At 61.2% G+C, this 19699-nt stretch overlaps 3 protein-coding genes across 3 annotated transcripts; 2 read left to right on the top strand and 1 right to left on the bottom strand.

The window, feature by feature from the left end:
- Positions 1 to 1550: 1550 nt before the first annotated feature.
- Positions 1551 to 3895, top strand: PLICBS_008130 (uncharacterized protein; the record flags this gene model as incomplete). The annotated part of the gene is made up of 5 exons (XM_018324383.2): positions 1551 to 1737; positions 2339 to 2617; positions 2757 to 3508; positions 3567 to 3763; positions 3844 to 3895. 5 exons carry the CDS (start codon positions 1551 to 1553, stop codon positions 3893 to 3895), a joined length of 1467 nt encoding a protein of 488 aa, XP_018177562.1.
- Positions 3896 to 4283: 388 nt separating this feature from the next.
- On the top strand, positions 4284 to 7540 carry PLICBS_008131 (uncharacterized protein; the record flags this gene model as incomplete). The annotated part of the gene is made up of 7 exons (XM_018324382.2): positions 4284 to 4341; positions 4403 to 4947; positions 5000 to 5737; positions 5785 to 6352; positions 6399 to 6962; positions 7053 to 7228; positions 7316 to 7540. 7 exons carry the CDS (start codon positions 4284 to 4286, stop codon positions 7538 to 7540), a joined length of 2874 nt encoding a protein of 957 aa, XP_018177561.2.
- A 673-nt stretch (positions 7541 to 8213) lies between these two features.
- PLICBS_008132 (uncharacterized protein) lies at positions 8214 to 10664 on the bottom strand (the record flags this gene model as incomplete). Its single annotated transcript, XM_018324381.2, has 1 exon — positions 8214 to 10664. One exon carries the CDS (start codon positions 10662 to 10664, stop codon positions 8214 to 8216), a length of 2451 nt encoding a protein of 816 aa, XP_018177560.2.
- Positions 10665 to 19699: the final 9035 nt, after the last annotated feature.

The following is a 19699-nucleotide window of genomic DNA, read 5'->3' on the forward strand; positions in this document are numbered from 1 at the left end:
CAATTGGGGGGTTCTTGTTGGCTGCATGCGGATCCTCGGCTTGCGTCCAAAGTTGCTCAGTCAGTGTCGCGCCGCTGGGCCGATGGACGATGCGCCGGATGGACGACCTCTCGCAATTGCTGGCTGTGCCGGTCTGCTGCAGCAGGCACGAGCGCAGGTGCTCGCCCTGTTGCCTGCCTGCCTGCCTGCCTTCCCGGTCTCTTCCAAATTCTCCCCGGGCGCCCGCTCTGGCTCCCCGGTTTCTTCGCCTTCTGTCCATTCGTTCGCGCGCCGTCGTCTGTCTAGCCCCGCAGCCGGCGGGCGCCCGCGCGCTCCACCGGTGGGCGACTGGCTGGCTGGCTGGCAAGCAAGCAAGCAGCAAGGAAGAAGCGAAGCCTTGTGCCTGCGCCAGTGCCAGGCCAGGACGCCGGGTTGGGTACTCGGCACAAAGTACGAAGTACGACGTGCGAGTACTCGTCGTGATGGGGGGCCCTTTCGTACTTTGCACCTCCTGTTTCCCGGAGGCGTAGTCTGTACTGCATGTACTCCGTACTTGGTGCCATGTCCCGGGTCGTGCCTTCCGAGTCGACCCCCTCCCCCGCAACTGCGCGCGTGAGCTACAGCCAAAGCAGGACGAAGCCTTATTTGTGTGAGTTGGGGAGGGGGCAGGAGCGATCCCGCCGTGCGGCGCATTTATAAGTGGGTTAAGCCTATGTATTGCGGAGCGGTACAGCGCATTGCAGGCGCGACCCAGGCCTGAGGTGGCCGCCCCGGCCGACTAACCTGGAAGGCAAGGCAGGTACTGTACATGGTCTTGCCTCAGCACGCTATAACGTACCAAGCCCAAGTAGCCGCCGAATACGCCTAGCACGCAGCCAAGTACGTACTCGCGCGTCCAAGCCAAATCCAAACGTAAAACTCCAAGAGCCAGCTCCTCCCCGTCCCAGCCTCACACTCACGCCGAGTCAGCCTCTGTCTCCTCTTGCACCGACAGGCCGCCGGACGTTTGTTTGCGCTCTCGCCCCTCCCAACTCGCTGCGGGCGGCGCCTTCACGCTGTCCGACGACTTCTGCAACCACCCGGCCCCGTCGCAAGCGCACGCACGAGCTGTGCGCCGGCAGCGATCCCCACAGTCCGGCAACCGGAATTGACGACAACGACGCCGCCGAGGAGCGCCCCCCTCGCTAGACCTAGAGCACGCACACACACACGCGCGCGCGCGCACGCACGCATTGGCCCGGAAGACGCAGACCTTCGCCATGCGCCATTGCCCGTAGCCACGCATCGAAGCGCCCCCTAGGAACGAAACACCGAAGCGAGGCAGGCTTGGCGCGAGGTCGCCGGCAGAGTGGACGGACGGACGACGAAAACGCCGCGGGCCCGGCAGACGACCAACTACCCGCGCGACACCGAGCGCCGCTTCCCCCCCCCTCTGCGTAACATCGCCGAGATACCGAACTGGCACTGGACGGGCCAGGCCCAATGGGAGCACGGCGCTGGACGTGAGCGAGTGAGCGAGTGAGCCCCGGAATCATCCGCCGCGCCGCGTTGCGCTGCGTGACGCTGCTGCCATGGACAAGGACGGCGCCGGCGCCGGAGGCAAGGTCGTCGCCGACCGTGTAAGGCTGGACAAGACGGCTGCGATGGAGGGCAACCACGTCCACGACGACAAGGACGCCACGAGGACAAGCGCCGAGGGCGCAACCGGCCAAGCGCACTCCGGCAAGAGCCCCAAGAAGAGGCGCAAGGTCAATCATGGTATGCAGAGCTTGCACATCCCCCTCAAAGTCGCTGCCGTGATGTGCTTGGGGTGCGAGGGGGCCCGTGGCCACAGCATCTGTCCCCAGGCCCGCGGGAGCCCGCAGAATGCCATCGGCAACCTGCTCTCCTCGCCTCCAGGCACTCACCGGCGCGGCGAATCTTACTGGAATGGTGGGCTGACACTCACGGCTGCTTGCCGGAATAGCTTGCGTTTATTGCAGACGATCTGTAAGTCTTGTCCGACGTCTCCAGCACGATGGCGCATTGCAGGCGCAAACGAGGATCATGGATCCATAGAGGACCGCCCCAAATCCCCGAGCGCCATCTCGTTGGTGTGCACATGGCTAATCAGGCTGCTTCTCTTCATCGCTCTACAGCATATGACTTGCGATCTTGTACGTACATATGAAACCATCGCTGGGGAGGACCGGCCGACCTCGTGCGCGTGGCAGCATGCACCGGCCGGGGCGGCCGTGTCCCACCAGCCGTCCGCCATTCTTTGCACTGTACACAACCTAACGCCGTGGATAGGAGAGACCATGCACGCGATGCATTAAACGGAACATTGGCCATCTCTGCCATGACGAGCCCCGTGAAGGCGACACCAAGAAGCTCAAGAACGGCAAGCCTGTGACCAGCGCCGCGTCCGTCGACGATTCGGACGCTCAGACGCCTTCAGACGTTGCCCGGGCCTCCGTCTCTAGCACCATGGGTCCGCCTCCCGCGTTTGACGGCACGAGGCAGCGTTCCTCGAGCGGGTTCAGCGGCGGTGGTGTGATCGGCCAGGCAGACCCGTTGTCACTTGTGCAACAAGGCGGCGGGACGGGTATGCAAGGAAACGGGCTGAACAGCAGCGCGACCGGTAACGCGAATCAATGTACGTGCGCTCCATGTTGAGCGTCAGACCGCCGTTTGCTGGCGTGTCTGTCTGCTAATCCGCTTTACCCGGCTCCTCCCCTACCCCGTTGGCCAAGTTCGGTCAGATATCACAAGCGTACGAGCTGACTTTTGTCCAGTTGCTGGCTTCTCGGACGCGTGGTTGACGGCTCAAAACTTCAATGAGATGAACAGCTACAACCCCAACTACATGATCGGGCCTCACGTCACGCACGAATTCAACCTGTTGAACGACTTCCTCCATAGCGGGCTTTTGGATGACAGCGGAGCTTTGGCAGCAGACGAGACGCCGCAAAACAGTGCCTTCACCAGAACAGCAAACCAGGCGGACATGTTGCCCGGGTACGGCAACAGAACCGGCGCTCCGGCCGGCAGTGCCGGGTCCAATGCTGGCTCTATGCCGCCGCCGCCGAACGTTGACGGGAAGAGTGGAGCCAGAACAGCGACGGACAAGACGCGCGAGTACTACCTTCAAGCTGCTGATCCGTCTGGCAACGACAATGCCGAGGAGCGAATGGCCCGTGTGCTTAGGGCCAAGTACGATGCCGGGCTGCTGAGGCCGTTCAATTACATCAACGGCTACGCTCGCCTCGGAAAGTACCTCGACGGCCATATCGCACCGTCGTCCAAGCAGAAGATTCTGAGGACGATTAATCAATTCAGGCCCAAGTTCCGGGAGAAGGCGCAGGGCCTCACGGACATGCAGCTTATATACGTTGAAATGTGGTTTGAGAAGCAGCTGATGGATTACGACCGCGTCTTCGCCAGCATGGCGGTGCCGGCATGCTGCTGGCGGAGGACGGGGGAGATATTCAGGGGTAACAAGGAGATGGCGGAGCTCATCAACGTTCCAGTGGACCAGCTACGAGACGTGAGTATCCCCGGGTGTCGTGGCCTTGCGCTCTCGGCTTGTGCTGATTGGCGACTAGGGCAAAATCGCTCTGCACGAGATTCTGACCGAAGAGTCCATGGTCCGTTACTGGGAGGAGTTTGGGACGATTGCGTTCGACCCGGCCCACGAGACGCTTTTGACAGCCTGCTCCCTCAAGAACCCTAGCGACACGTCGGACCATCCGATTGTGAAGTGCTGCTTCTCTTTTACGATTCGCCGAGACGAACATAAACTGTGAGTGGCCGGTCCTCTCTTGATGAGTCTTGGCGATAAGACACGGAGAGAGCACCCCCGCTGACAAGAACGAAACGCAGGCCGGCGCTGATTGTGGGAAACTTCTTGCCTCACGACCCACCCCCGAACTAGGTTTCCCGATCTTTTGCATTTGGCGACGGAAAAAGGCATGTCTGGTGACTTGGAATGGGCATGAAGGCGTATGTATGGTCTGGGGGAGTCGGGGTCGGTCGAATCTATTCTGTATCCGTCGTATATGAACGCCCATGCACATGTGTGATTGAGCCACTGTTTTCTTTAGTCTTTGTGCTCGTATCTGTGTCTCTGTCAAATGGTGCGTATTTTCATGGCCTGGGAGGGAAGGCACGCCGCTGAGCCCACAAGGTGAAGTCGAGGCAGGTGCGGACGACGACGCGCGTGGCACCGCTTTGCTTGCTTCGCCTTCCTCGCTGCTCGGCCACCCACCCGAATGCCACGACCTGCTTCGAGGAAACCCTGCTAGGCTGGCGAGACACTCAACATGACGCCCGTTGACCCTGTTGCTGCTGGTCGCGAGCGCAAGATTCGTTCAGTCATCGGTACGCTGACAGAGTCCTGCCCCTTCAGGGACCCATACTCACCTGCTCCCTGGGGCGACAGATTTTGCCAGAAGTCTCCAGTCGAAGCTTCCAGAGACGCGCGATGCCGCCGCCGTCGAAGCGCTCATCGCAGATCTGAGCCGCTACATCCAGATCATCGAGGGCCTCTCCCGACAGGGCAGCCCCGCGGTCCCGAGACGCATCGCCAAGGACCTGGAGCACCAGGGCAGAGACCTGTGGAACCTCTGCATCCGGACCAGGCGTGACATACCGAGCGCATCACCGCCTACAAGCCCGCAGATCAAGTTACTAGTGCGGGCGAGGTTGTTCAGCTTTCTCGTCTTGGAGACAGGGCGCCGAGCGGCCGGCAGGGGAATGAAGCAGCATGGCGCCGGCTCGGAGGCGGCGTACCTGCTGAAGCTGGCTTTGACCCTGGGAAGAATATGCATTGGAGACGAGGATTTGGACTCGGCGCGCCTGGCGTTGCAAAAGGCAGCCGAGTACGTGGGCCAGACGAAGGCAGATACCAAGGCGGGTGACGCCTGTGGCACCGAGGCCCTCGCAACGAAACTCGAGGCGGAATACCTCAGCATGCGGATGGCATTGGTGCGCATTTCATCCCCCCAAAAACGGGTAGCTGCTATTAACCACTGGTCAGTCGTGGAAAGAGGACTGCCTCGATGTCGCCGAGCACATGTACTCCAAAACGGAATCTCTTTTGCAAAGCCTCGACGTCTCATCCGCCGAAACCATGTCCGATACGATTTATCGCATTGCTAACGACTTGTGCGAGAGAAGGAATTTCGACTTGGCACTGAAGTGGTTCAAGCGAACGCATGCCATTGTCCATACCCAGGACCTAGAGAAGCTGTCAATGCATGGCTTGGAGCTGCGCCTCGCCGCCTTCCACGGCAGAGTTCAGAGCCTGCTGGGGATTGGGTCAGCCGACTCTCTTCAAGAGGCCAGCGATCTCGTCGCCTACGTCGAGTCCGAGATTGGGGACAAGCCCGTGGTTCTTCGCTGGCGGCTGGAAATCCTTCAGCACACTCCGGGTGAGGTCTTCGACGCTGAGGCCTACGCTAGCGCACTGCGTCGGATGATTCAGTGCTTTGACTTTGCGGATGAGACCTTGGAATATTTACTTCATCACATCAGGCAGCTTCGTGAGAAGAACTCGCGGTTGGCCGTGAGACTATTGGATGAACTGGCGGAGCAGCATATCGTGAAGAGCGGGAACACAGAATGGATCAGCAAAGTTGTCGTGAGGCGAATACTGATGGCAACGATGGCACCAACTTCCACAGAGTCTCTTGATGCACTCGGCAATTTCTTGGACCAGGTACACGATGCCCTTTCGGGCCCCGTCGGCTCCGCACCAGCTGGCGCGGCGCAGTCTGTAAGATGACGGAGCCCGCGACTTTATCCAGCTAACATTCAGAGCAGATTCTATGGAAGAAAATGGAGTCGTCTGTTTCCAAGGAGAGATTTACGGCGGCGGACGCGTGGGGTGCAGTCGCCCTGCATCCAGTCTTCAACAGCTGTGACGAGTCCAACAAGGCCAAGTTCAGTCGGAGACGGATCCAGTATGCCATTCGGTTGAACGACCCAGAGAGAGCTAGAGCAGCGTTTCAAGGTATGAAGGACGGACAGAGGGATGAGCCGCTAACGAGGTACCTCATGTTCAAGGTTGCGCTTCTCAGCTGGGATCATGAGCTGGGATGCGAGTGCATTGAACGCCTTAGTCGAAACTCAGACAAGGACAGAACCCGAGACATATTGTATGCCTGCGTCCGGGAGGCACAACAAGTTGGAGACAAAATCTGCACCTTGGCAGCGCTCAAATCAGTCGCGCAAAGCTGGGCCTGCGGCACGAAATTGTCGAGCAGCTTTCCCTCCATCTTGCGTTGCACTATTCGACTTATACGGATGATCCAGGAGGACAGCGCCGCTACCGATGATGAGGGCCGCGAGGACGACTTTGCGGGAGACCTTTGTGATGTCTTTGAAAAAGGTACGCCAGCCTGTGGCACGATTTACCAGTCTACTCACATCATTAGCTGCTGAGTATGCGAGACAGCACCCGAAAGACGACCAAGGAAAGAAGATCTTCACGATCCCTGAGCTCCACTGGTTTCGGAAGAACTCGTACAACATTGGTGCGACCGAGTGCGACAAGTGGGAGCCGCAGTGCATAGTCCGCATCTTTGCCGCCTGTGTGACGTATATCGGCTGCTATCCGGAAGATATTCCCTTGGGGGATATTGCGGAGCTGACGCTGATGGGCATGCGCTGCCATTTTGTCATCGCCGCGGCTTCGGTTGCGCTTGCGCGGGCGGAAGACAGAGTCGACGAGCAGCTCCAGCGATATCTCGAGACGAGACACCACGTTGCCGCGTTCGATGCCTTGTCTCAAAGGGATATCGGCCCTCAAGGTGAGGATATCGTAGCGGACTTGCTGGCCAAGATGGCCACGCTGTCCGTATTTGACTTTGAGAGTGCCGTGGCACTGAAGGCATGGGACGACCTAAACACCATCGTCAGGAAGGCCGAGGCGTGCAGAGACGAAGTAGCGTACAAGGCCATGGGGGATTGCCTGCTGCGGAGCCACGCCCCGGGCAGAGGTATGTATTGTATCCTGGCGGAGAGCCCGTCCGTCCGTCACACGAGGTGGCTTGGCGCGTGATACTCACACGCGCGTTGTACACGCCTAGTCCTATACGCGACCATGCGGCTCATCGTCAACGAAATCTTCGAGCTCGAGAACTTTGACAGCGCCAGGCTGGCCAAGTACATGCGCTGCATCTTCCAGGCCGTCTTGCCGACCGACGACGGCCTTGCTTTGCAGTTGCTGGACCAGGCGCTGCAGCTCGCCCGCGAGGGCGCCCAGGTATGTTCGCGCGCGTGTGTGCTTGCACGGCCTCGTGCCGGGCTTCATGCTCTGTCTCAACGACGTGCTTGCTCACGCTAATGTTAGATGCGCGCGCCTTTCCCCGCGCTGGAGCTGGAGTGGCTCGTGGCCTCGACGTTCAACCACGCCGTCGACCACTACGCACGCGGCGAGAAGGCCAGTTGCCACAAGTGGGCGCTCAAGGCCATGGACCTGGCGGAGTACGTCGACGACAAGGGCGCGCTGGCGGCTACTCTGCAGGACAGGTTTGCCCGGCTGCGGTTCGAAGACCACCGCCCGAATCCAATGTGACGCTGCTCGAGGAGGCACAGAAGCTACTTTGAGTCTTTTCATCACTTTGACCAGGCTCCTCCGGACAAGGCAAGCCAGATAGAGGGCGACACGTTTTCAGCGACTTATAGCTGTGCGGCGATAATGGGCGTGACTCATTGAAATTTGGGATGCGGCTCTATGCTTCAAGACGTGACTCGATACATCATAAAATATGAAAGCGGCAGCAAAATTCAAAGCAAGATGCCCGTTCCGTGGCGTCCCGGGCCATGCATGCGAGGAGGCTGGTGATTGCGAGTCGCACAAGAAGAAACATCCCCCCGCCCTGAACACGAACCCCCTTGCACACACATACACCACGACCATCCCCCGGCGCCCGAGTTTGAGTGTGTGAGGCGGGAGCAAGGCCACAGGATATAGTAGCAAGGGGCGCGGGGGAGGGAAAATGAGAGAGAAGAGAGAGAGAAAGCAAAAACGGCCACTCCGATCCTGACCCGTGGTATCTCCAAGCTCTGGTATGCCCCATCCAGAATGACAAAACTTAAAGTAAAAAGGAAAGAGGACGGATGAAAAGTAGAATATGTGAGAAAGCTCTCTAACCCAGGGTAGACAGCAGCAGGGCCGGGGAGGCGGGCGAGACCGAGGTCCGCAAAAGGAGGCCAGTGGTTTCGCCCGGTACAGAAACCCACCCCGCTCAAATAATGTTGGCGATGCTGATGCGCTCGGCACCCCTCTTGACAACTGGATTCGACGTTGGGCTGCCCGAAGGCGGGGCCCTGGCCTCGGTCGCGAATCTAGGTGCGTCTGACAGGCGCTGGATCTCGACGGCTGCCACGGGAGACTCGCTCTTGACCTGCGGTGGAGGCAGAGGCGTCCACGTGGTGGTGGCCGTGGTAGCGCTGCCAGCCAGCCCTCGGGCGGCCGCCTCGAGACGTGCCCAGCCGCCCCATTCCCTGCGCTCCTCCTCCGTCAAGCCGGTCCGGAGCTCTGAACTGAAGAGCCCGTTCTCACTTGCGCCGCCGGACGCGGTGCTCGACTTCGGCGGAGGCGGCACGTTGTCCTGCACCATCCAAAGCCACGACCGCTGTGGTGACGCCTGTTGATCAGCCGAAACGTATGCGAGGAGCTCTTCGTCGCGGGTCAAGGAGGTGAGGAGTGCCGCGTGGTCGACCGAGGACCGTCGTGAGAGGTAGTTGGCGTGCTCCGCCCGCTTCGCGACCAACGTGGATATGAAAAAGGACAGATAGCGTCCGCACGACAGGGTGATGTCTCGTCGAGCGTCAATAGCCGCGAGGGCTCTGATGAGCGTGGTCGCATGGTCGAGGTAGCCGGCCAGAAGCAGGAACAGCGTCGAACGGAAAATATGCGTCGTAAGCAGAGCCGTTGCACCGTCAGCTGGGGATTTAGTTCGACTGATGAGCGACGCCGTCTCGAGGGCAACGTGAGTGCAGTTCTCAATGGCGGCGAAACGAACTTCGGGCGAACAGCTCGGTGACAAGTTGTGTCGATGGACAAGGAGCCTCGCATGGAAAAGGTAGGCCAGCGGAGCTAGAAAGTGCGGTGCCAGCGCCACGGTGTTACTGGGATCACAGGCCGGCGGGAAGGTGCTCAGGCACTTCTTGAAATGCCCGTCAAACATGGCCAGTTGGCCGGCGGAGAGCCCCGGCGCATCCATCGATCTGATCAAGGACGTGTACGACCGCACGACGTGGATAATGGCAAGGAGGGAATGGGTCAGCGGCTCGGCCCCGTTCGGGACTCGCATTCCATCCTCTCGAAGGTACTGGTCGTCCACAGCGGCCGGAAGAGACACGTCGCAGTCCGCATCGTCGATGAGAAAAGGGTGCCCCATCTCTGTAGCCATGGTTCTGTCGAGGATGTAAATGGACCACCATGTCCGTCGCCGCATTTCGCCCTCGATGACGGGCCAGGAGCCCGACTCAGAGTAGAGGCCAAGATCCTGCCCAACGCGGACGGCATTGCCAAGCCAATTCCAAGCAGCGGACTTCAAGTTCATCTCGCTGAGACACAGAGCGATGAGCACGAGGGCACGCGCGTTGTCGAGCGTGTGGTGATTGTTCCAGGGATCCATGACTTTTCGGGCAGACTCTAAAAGCTCGGCTGGCCGGTAGAAGGTGGTGGTGGTGGGCGGTTCGGGGCTGAACAGACTGCCTGCCGCAAGAACCGCGAAGAAGAGTGATATCCAGGCTGAGGATACCCGCTGAGGATTCGACCTGTACAAGTCGTCGACCATGGCCTGGAATGTCGGCATATGGACGATCGGGAACATTGTGTGTGCAGAGTTGCAATACGAATGCAAAAGCCGATCCACAACGGACTGGGGCGGAAGCTCTGGCGTTGGGCAGTCGAGGATTGTCGGCGGAGGCTGGCGATGCTGTGCTGGTGGTTTCCAGATCCCTTTGGAGAGGCTGCGAACGCTTGCCCGCGCCCGCGCCAGCTCTGGGTTGGGAGGGTGTCGTCTGCGTTGCTTCGGCTCGGACCCTATCGGGGGTAATTGGGCGAGTTGTCGATCTGCGGGTTCCATTTCCATGTCCATGGGACCCTCCCTTTCCCCGAGGATCCTGCGCAAGTTGGAGTTGTCGCGCTTCACCCTCTCGATTTGCTTCTCCAGGTCCTGGACCTGCTTGATCGACGACATCCTCCGGTTCGTCTCCTTGGTAAACTGGCACTTGACGTTTCTGCTAGAGCATTCCGAGCAACTGGTGGTCTCGGTGGCGTCACACTTGACCTTTCTCTCCCGGCACGCGTCGCAGCTGGGGTCCTTGCGACGTTGGCGATATGCCCTCTTCTGTCCCTGGCTGCCGGGCGTCCCGGGCAAGTGACCGTGGCCGACCCCCTGGCCGCTCATGACTGAGTCGGTCGAGGCGAGAGACTCGCGCCCGAGTACCGAGCTAGACATGGACGCGTACGGGGGGAAGCCTTGGTTGACAGGAGGCAGTGACGGCATGCCAATGGGTTGGGGACTCGGCGCCGCGTTGGGCCGCGCGCTCGTGCCCAGAAGCCCGCCCAGATACCGAGATGGTGGCCGCGGCGACGTAGCAGAAGAGACTGACGAGGAGTCGTATGACCTTGTGGATGGGTTGGGAGATCGGGCGTATGGGTTGTGCGACGATTCGGCCGCCATGGCTAGGGCAACCTGTCTCGAGGGGCCAGCCTCCTTTGCGCCGCGGAGAGGTTAGCCTATCCGGCGAGCGAGGACACCGCAAGCCACGAATCTGGCGGCGGATGCCGTACGGTGCCGAGACGCTCGCGCGGAGTGCAACCGTCGCCGGCTGTTGCGATGACGGTGACCGAGGGGCAGAACGTCGAGCGGAAGGAGAGTTGTGAGTATTCGAATCCACACAAGGCGGATGCTCAAACACCGCGACGTGTAACGAATCTCGCTTATTCCGCCAGACTCGTGTCGAAAACCAATCCAAAAGCTCGATCTCGTGGCTCTTGAAGTCGGGTAGGGGCCAGTCAAAATCGGATCACGTCGATGAGCGTCGTATCTGGTCGTGCCGCAGCCCCCGTGCTACTCGACCCTGCTAAGATTCCAGAGACGCGGTTGCCGTAGCCAGATTAGAATGCGCCGCAGAGCCCTGGTGGCGATGTTCCAGAGGGCGTTGGTGGCTCGTCGGCGTGGGCGTGCTGGCCACCACGCGAGCGATGGCAAGAAGTCGCGGCACAAAGACTCGTCTCGTCTCCTCACAGTCCAAACGACATGAACCCCGTAAGATGCTGCAGCAAGGCAGACGGCGGTAGCGTCCGCGGGAAATGGGAACCTGCCGCAACGCTGGCCTGGAAGCTGCGGTGCGGTGCAGTGCGGTGCGGTGCGGAGCGGACCCTCGTTGAGATGCCGGGTCAAACGCGCGGCCAGTCAATGACAGCTTCAAGTCGGTCGGTTATAGCCGCAGAGAGCGAGCGGGAGCAGCTCCGCGAGGAACGATAAAGATTGGGTTCAACTTGTGCGTAAGGAGCTGCCCCCCGGACATGTCCCAAGCATAAGGAATGGTATGGTTTGTCCTGGTCTCGGGTCGCGGCAGCAAAGGTCAGCAGCAGCAGCGCTCGCCCGTGATCAGCTGGGGCTCTCCGCGCATTAAAGCAAATTCGGGGAATATTGTTTGGATAGTATGGACATGGGGCTATGGGGTGGGAAACGTCGACGGAACCCTGGGACAATTTTGGATGGACTGGGGCGGTTGAGATCAGCCAAAGCCACTAACGTGTTTCGTCGACGGCTGGGATCTTCGGGGCATGTCATTCATTCATCGCTTTGCCATCAGCCAGCAAGGCAGGCTGCTGCCGAAGCCATGCTGCTGCGCTGGAGGCCGGCGAGCCGGGTACTGCATCGCAGGTACCTCCCTCTCCTTGGCCCGGTCCAGTACCGTATCCCTGCCACGACTCAATCGGGGGGTGGAGGGGGGGCGTGTTTTGGGTGTGCCGCCCTCGCTCGTCCTTGGACCCGTCGTGGGGCGCCGTCGTCGTTGTGGTGGATGGTCGAGGCACGATCGATTTGACCTGCTGCTGCTCCGACTGCCGCCACCACCACCGCCGCCGCCGCCGTGAGCCACCTTGGATCTCGCACGTACTTGGCTGTACACCCTCTAGCGGCCGACGCGGTTGGCTTGCTCTGCTCCGGGTCACTGGCGCTGTTGGGCGCGGCGCCGTCCCTTGTATCGCGGACGGTGCCGGAGCCGGCGCCTGCGCCTGTGTCGACGGCGCAACAGAGGCAGCAGACGGACCAGCCTGGCCGTCCAACTGGGGGGGCAGCCCCTACGAGCCCGCTGCCCCTTCCATGCTCCACCTGCTGCTAAAAGATGATGAGCGACACACAGCCCGCAAGTGGTAGCCTGCCCGTCTCGTAGCATATGTGCACGTATGTGTGGCGGCCGGCAGCATCCCCTCGGGGGCCCTCACAAGCCTCACCAGGCGCGCGTGCCATGCCGGCCAGCTAACGTTAGTGGGCGCCCTGGCCGCCCCTGGACGAGTGGGAGTTGAGCGCCGGCGACGGCGCCGTGGGCCCAGGGCTCATGTGCAGCGTTCAGAATGCTCGGTCTGCCGTCGACTGCGGTCGGCATCCGGCTCCCGGATGGCTCGCCCAGTCTCTTCGTGTATCGCAAGCAGGGCCGGCCATGCAGCGCCAGTCAGCGGGGAGCACAAACTATCCCCTCGACCGATCATGCCAAGCTTTGCTCGGCATGTGGCTACCGCTGGGTCCAAGGCGCCTATTTCTGGATATGATGTGCACGCAAGAAGCAGGGTGCAGCAACTGCCCGTTCGAGTCGAGGAGGTCCAGCGACTTCGTGGCAAGACCTGTTACGGGGGTGCGCGCCAAGAAGCGTCCTGCTCGACCCGTCCGTGGCGATGTCCATCCGTTAGTTGCTCTGCAGAATGAAGACCACGTACTTTGCACGGCTGAGAATGCATCCTCCCCGCGGACCAGCAGCACCAGAACGCTTGGTGATCGGCCGCCTGGACTGTGTAGCACATGTCTGATGGGCATCGTCCGCCATTATCGACCGTCGAGAGCAAGATACCAGTAACAGCATCCGACCGAGGTGCTCACGGCGCCAGCAGCTGACCAGGACTGCTTGTGCAGCAAGCATGCGCAGTACTCTAGACTAGCGAATGGGTCGCTGAAGCGCCGCCGGCCCACTCTACGCAGAACGGACGCCATGAAAAGGACGCACGTTGGGTGGCCGTGCTGGAGCGGCAGCAGCTTTGCCTGGGTCCCAGAACAGACTTGGCGGGCAAAGGTGAGGCTCAACTGACCTGATGAGGGCTGCACAGCCTCCGGGGACGGGATATTGCAGTCATGGCGCCTTGGGCGCAATGGCTCTGGTCAGAAAGACATTGCCGCCTGCCGCCGACTTGGCGACTCGTCGACACTTGAGAGCCAAGGCTGTTCTGCGTCGCTATAACTTAGATCCACAATGGGACCCAGGACCGGTAGGCAAGCAAACGGACTGTGTGTCCTCGTGCATGGCAGCTGCACGTCGACATTGTCTCCAACGGGCTTGACTCGACTGGTGCTGCTTGTTCGAACGACGAGGCACCCCGACATCAGCCTGGAAGCATGGCACTCGTTGAGCATGACTACACTTGACCCTTTTCAGAGCGTTCTCCGGGATCCCACCAGGCGTCGCCGAGGGCGTCTGGTGCCGCCCTGCGAGATGGCATTGCCAGAATCAGGATGGACGGCGAGGGCTCGCTCACTGCATGTACCTCGAGGCTTGCCAAGGGCTCGAGTTAGCTTGTGCCCGCCGAATGTGTGGACCAGGATGCCACCCCTCCGCGTGCGCGCCAATGGCACGGCAGTATCCGTGACAGAAGGAGGAGGAGGTGACGAGTCCCCTCAGGGTCATTTAGGGTGGGGAATTCGGTTTGGAGCCGAGTGAACCGCCGGAACAAGGCCCTTGTCTGGACGGATGGAACTGATCTCGATGGTGCTTGCTCCCCTTCTGGCGCCACAAAACGCACGGCGAGCCCAGGGCTGCCAGGCTGGCAAACGGGCAAAACCCACGATGCGCCTCCGGGCGTGCATGTCGTACATGCACGCACAGGCGGTAGGTGCGCCTCTGCGCCATGTCGCCCGTCCATATCCTTTGGTACAGACAGGGCTGGCCGCTTCGCAGGCGTCGGGAACGGGCAACCGACAGGTGTCGTCCACTTGTCCTTGCATGGGTTGATGGGCTGTGGCGCTTGCCCTGCTGGCGTCCCGTTAACCTGATGCTTGTCTCGTGGAGCGACTGTTTAGCCCGGGCGCCATCCAGTCACGACGCTCAGCGAAGGGCCGCAATGGGAGCGGAGGTCGCTGATCTGAGATGCGCTGTCGCTGGTAGCCAAAGACCTCGGCTGAAAATGGCGCCGGGTGACGGGACGACGTTGCTTGGCTCAGCGAGACCCTGGACGGGACCGACAGATGACAGGGTTGCAACGGCTGGGAACGGACGGGCCGTTGACTTGGGCTGGCTAACATTGCGTCGTTCCATGGGCTGGCTTGCTGCCCTCGTGTCGTCGTTGGAGGCGGCATGCACAGCCGTCTCGTCGAGGACCGAGAGCAACGACGGCGTGATGGCACGCGCGATGCGGATGCGACATTGTGTGCGTGCTCGTGGGGTACAGTAGCATGACTTGCGGCGAGTACGAGACGCGCCGTGCCTGTAACTTGAAAGGCATGGGATGCGCCGTGCTCTTCATTTCTGTGCTCGTGGGGCCGGGGACAGGGGCCCATGGATGCCCGTCTTGTGCGGCTTTTGGCCCGGCTCGCTGGTTGTCGAGCGAGTCAACTCACTCCACTCGTCCGCTCTGCCAGTGCAATGCAGTGGCAACGGGCCGGGTACTGACTGTTACTGCGCCGTACTGCGTCCACTGACGGGCATCCCTGAAGATGGGCGGCTGTTGGACCCCACGATCGTGGAGACGGAGACGGAGACGGAGACGGCGACGCAAACGAGACGGGGACCCCCCATCGGCAGGCAGCGAACGATGCGTCGGAAACGAATACAGCACATCGGTACGGGCGAGGTACAGTACATCCATGCAGACGACCATGCATGAAGACGTGCAGTCGAGATACAGTGCAGCGCGGTGCAGTGCGGCACAGGATGCGCGCGCCACCGGACGGAGCTAGCCGTGAGGGTCGGTTTGTGGAGGTTGTCGACGACGTGGAGGGCTGCTGTATGTGTGTGTCGAGTCTGGACGACGGCGCGGCGCAACCACGTCGGTGCAACGTGTGCCTCAGAGACTCCGGACGACCTGACTGGTACGGTATGGCGCTGTGCCAAATCTTACCTTGCATTTGCTGCCCGCAAGGACAACGGGCGTGTTGTAGAAGTGTAGATGCGAGCGCTCACAGAGCACGACGGGGAGGCGTTCAATTCCAGTTCAATCTGGAAGGCAGGTACGGGTAGCGGCGCGGGACGCCGTGTATCGCACCTGCCCGCGTCGGGGGCTGTACAAGCACGTAAATTACGTGCACAAGCAAGACAGCTTCCAAGCTCTCAAGCCTCCAGCCAAGCGGGCGCCACGCCACTCCAGAGGTGTTGCGAGTACCCTGGTGCCTAGCTTGCCTAGGTGGGTACTAAGAGAGGTCATGAATATGATACTCGCTGCGCAACGACGGGCTGTCATCTAGCAACTAAACGTTAAGTTAATGTCTCCCCGGTGCTACACACTCACGCTCTCATATATATGGGCGTACAACGAGGTCCAGAGCGGACGAACAAGAGACAAGCGAAAGCCGTCTCGAGCACATTCAGAATGCCCAGACATGGTCGCGGGCCACTGCCTTGGGCCACTGCATGTCTCCTTCCAGCTCTGCTTCGTCCGGGATGCCGCCTTCCCCTGGGAGTGTCTGCTGGTGGTGCTGGTGCTGGTGCCGCCCATGGCTCCTTCCTGCTCCTCCTGAGTGTGTTGCTGCCGACGCGCCTGCTTCCTTCGCGGCGCCGCAGATCTCCGTCCGGTTGTGCTTCTGCCTCCACAAGGCAGGCGCGAGCGTGCCAAGCGGCAAGAGAGCCTGAATCAACGCTCCCAGGCTCCCACACTGGTTGCCTGGTTGCCTGGCTGGTTGGCTGGCTGGCTGGCTGGCTCCTGCCCGAGGCAGTGACATGATGATGAGACGGAAGGAGCCAGACAATGCAATGCAATGCCACTCCCGCCCGTGGCTTTTCTCATCCGACGTCAATGGCTTCACCCCCCTCGCCCTCGTGCTGACGAGAGCTGAGCCCGCCACACACACACTCTCATCAACATTCGTGCAAAGACGGACAGCATGCACGCAAACTTCAGACCCTGCCCATGCGCCGCCATAGTACCAAGATGATCTCATCGGCGTGCTTTCTAATGCATTGATCAGCATCACGGCCGCTTTCCTGTCTACGAGTATGCTTGCACGCATAATCCTCTGGCCCTCCGCCGTCACGGCAACCGAAGCCGACGCCGTCGAGACACGACCCAACCTTGAACCTCGCGACTGACCGGCACACGCGCTGGTGGCGCCCTGCACTGTACCTTACTCGTACTTCCCCCCGCTGCTTCCCAAGCTACTTGTTCTCACGGGGCCCGTCCACAGCGCCGCTGTCAGGCCTCTCTGGCTGGGTGCCTGGGCAGCCGGCCAAGCGCTGTCGCGGCAGAACCCACGGGTCATCCGGCGCTCGCGAGCCAGCGGGCCCAGCACCGACGGCCCAGCAGCACGGAGCACATAGCGGCCGTTGTCACGTCGAGCACGCAACTCGAGAACCCGCACCCACCCGCGACGAGCGCCGCAGTCGGTAAAGCAGCCGGGGCTAGCGAGCCCGCGAAGGGGTGTCCAGTGGAGAGGGACGGGCGCCAGAGGTGATATGTGAGGTTGCCACTGAACCAGGATATCTCGGAACATGTCTCTGCCGCCCACCCTTCGAACGCACGCTCGACAGCCAGCCCGGGCCACTGATGATGTGCGCCTCTTCAGCGGCCGCGCCAGTGTCTGTGCCCCCAAGACGCCTGCGAATAGGCTAAAGTGACTGGCGGCCATCCTGCCGCAACCAAGGGGCAGCACGCGCTCACTGATCCCACCAAGGCCCCAGGCCCGACGCACTCGGGGCCCACCTGGAGATGACCACGGGGACGGGCTGAGGCGGCATTCTGGCCAAAGCGCTCTCACGGCTCCCACGATTTATTCCCTCAGTCTGCGAGTACTGTACAGTACAGTTCGGAGAAGTGAAGCAAGTACCCAACATCTTCACACCCCAACGTGTTATTCATAGTCGTCGTCATGCTCCCGCCGGGCAGCCCGGGACATTCATTGTTCACGACCGATAAGCTGCATGCTGGCTGGCCCGTTCTTGCACGCCAACCCCCAAACACCACGCACATCCGCTTTTGCTCGTCGTGTTGGTAAGCCTGGCCCTACCAGGTCAAGCAAGCCACTCGAAGGCTCTCCGGGGTTGCGTGCTTGTCACTGACCAACCAGCCGACATGGCAGCGCCTGGTCCGGCGGCGATCGAGCACGGTTGGGGCTTCCTAAGAGGAAGGTCAACCAAGCGGGCAACCAAGCCACCAGTCCACCGACCAGCCCTTGACGTCGTCACCCAAACGGCTTGTTTGCGGAGGGGTCGCTTTCCGCGAATCAAGCCCCAGCTGCGACATTCCCTGGCGCCAAGGCCAAGGCCTTCTCTGTGGGGGACTCGCCGTGCCCGGACATGAAAGGTCGCGCCTCTTCCTAGCCCAACTCCGCCAGGGGAGGGCAGGGGGAGGCCGCTCGGTCGGCCCGGCTGTCACATCGTCCCGGGTGCCATCTAAGTTAGTATCGCCACGGCTCGACCTGCTTGCCATCGGCCCGTCGCCCACCCAACACCTCCTCGAAAGTAGGCGGCCCAGTGATCCATCGTCACCTTGACCTCGACTCCCCGTCGGTGGCTTTCGTTGCGGGCACATGGAATACGCCAAGCAGAGATTTCACCGCTGGGCCCACGGATGTTCGGTGACGACGACTTTGCCCACTAACCCATTCGACATGCAATGCGCGGCAGCGGCAGGTTGGTGGCCGCTCCATGACCCCCATGCACGCACAAGCGCAGTCCTCACAAGTATCGACGAGTTCGGGTGGCACAGTCCTCTCCTGACACCTGGCACCCATGCTGCCGCATCCCCGGTCACCAAGGCGCCTGGCTTGGAGCACGAAACACCGGCGCCGGGGCCGATGGGGCGTCCCAGGGCGAGCGGGCGCAACCCGACCCACGGGCGCAGCCCCAAAGTGGTGCCAATTCTGTGGCTTCCAGAATGTCTGTGGGCTTCCACGTCGTCCCTGCTGGCCCTGGACGGTGCGACCAGGTCGGCCGGCTCCAGCTCGCCCGGACCACATGGCTCGCCGCGCGGGACCACAGCTCCGTGTCTATTTGAACCTCGCCCAAGCTAGCGGCCTGTTTCTGCAACGGGATTGCGCGTCCATTGCTGGCGACACCACAGAAAAATATGGATATACATGGTGTTGGTGTACGTTCCTTCAGGATCATGACTGCTGTCGCCGCGCGCGCGCCTGGACAACATGTGATGGTGCCATCTCCCCTTCTTCAGCAGACTTACAGAAGTTGGGAAGCGCTGCGGCGCTTGACGCCCTCGACGCCCACACCACCCCCCCTCCGGCCCACTGGCTTTTAGGCAGTCAGGCCTGCCCGCCGCTGGATCGTCGTTGAGCGGAGAGCCAGAGATCACCAGTCATCATTTCCCCTCCCGGTTTCCGGGTGAGCTGCTGTATCGGACCTGCAGCGCAATCAATTCCGGAGCGAGCCCGCTTGGTCGGCTGCCTCCGGAACTTGCCAGGGGGGGAATAAGGAGACGGACTGGCGAGGCAAATCATGTCCTGTCTTGGGTGTCCCGACGTCGACAGGACCGAACCATGGGTTTGCAATGGTGGGATTCGGTACCCAGTCGCATTGCGAGTACGACGACTTTGTAAAGGGTCAGAAGCACATGCTGAGTTTGCTGCCATGGGCCCGGCTGGGCTGCCACGGCTCCGCGACTCAAATCTCAACAGCTCGAGTGGACAGGCAGTTGTTCATACAGCTCTGTAGGGTCACGATGCAGCATCCGTGGTCGACTATGACCAACGTTGCACCCGCAGCGCGATGCTGTCTCATGGCGGCCCCTGGACCATACCGGCCATCCCATTCGGCATGAAGACTCCTCCTGACGGGTCGTTGGCCAAAAAGCAGGGACGAAGGGTCCGAGCTTGCAGGCAGTCATTCGGCTGGGGCAAGACAACGAGGCACTGACACAATGCCAACCAGCGGCTAGGTTGAAACCTTGTCCCAAGCCCTGGCGAGCCAGAGGCACGAGGCCCCCAGGCTCGCCAGGGCACGCTGGCCTCCTGACCCCGGTTCGCTGCGGGCAATTTGCACGTAGCCGGAAAGCCAATCTCGGGAGCCTCTGGCGCTAGAGGCGCGGCGCAACACGGACCGACGATCGCTGTTGGACTGCGCCATCCGTCGGATCCAGCACGCGAGGCTGGCCTTTAGCAGCGGACCCAAGGGCCAGACAGCCGGGTTGCCGCGGGGTGGGCTTGATTTGATGGTGGTGGTGGCCGCCGAGTTGCAGATTGCAGATGGCGGATTTCCGAGGGTGTTCTCACCGCTGGTGGCGAAAAGTCGGGCTCCAGACGCCTGCCCCGCCCTGGACCGAGGGGGGGAGCGAGAGCAA

This window comes from Purpureocillium lilacinum (assembly GCF_023168085.1).
Source record: "Purpureocillium lilacinum CBS 284.36 DNA, scaffold_6, whole genome shotgun sequence".
In the NCBI taxonomy this organism is placed as follows: Eukaryota; Fungi; Ascomycota; class Sordariomycetes; order Hypocreales; family Ophiocordycipitaceae; genus Purpureocillium; species Purpureocillium lilacinum.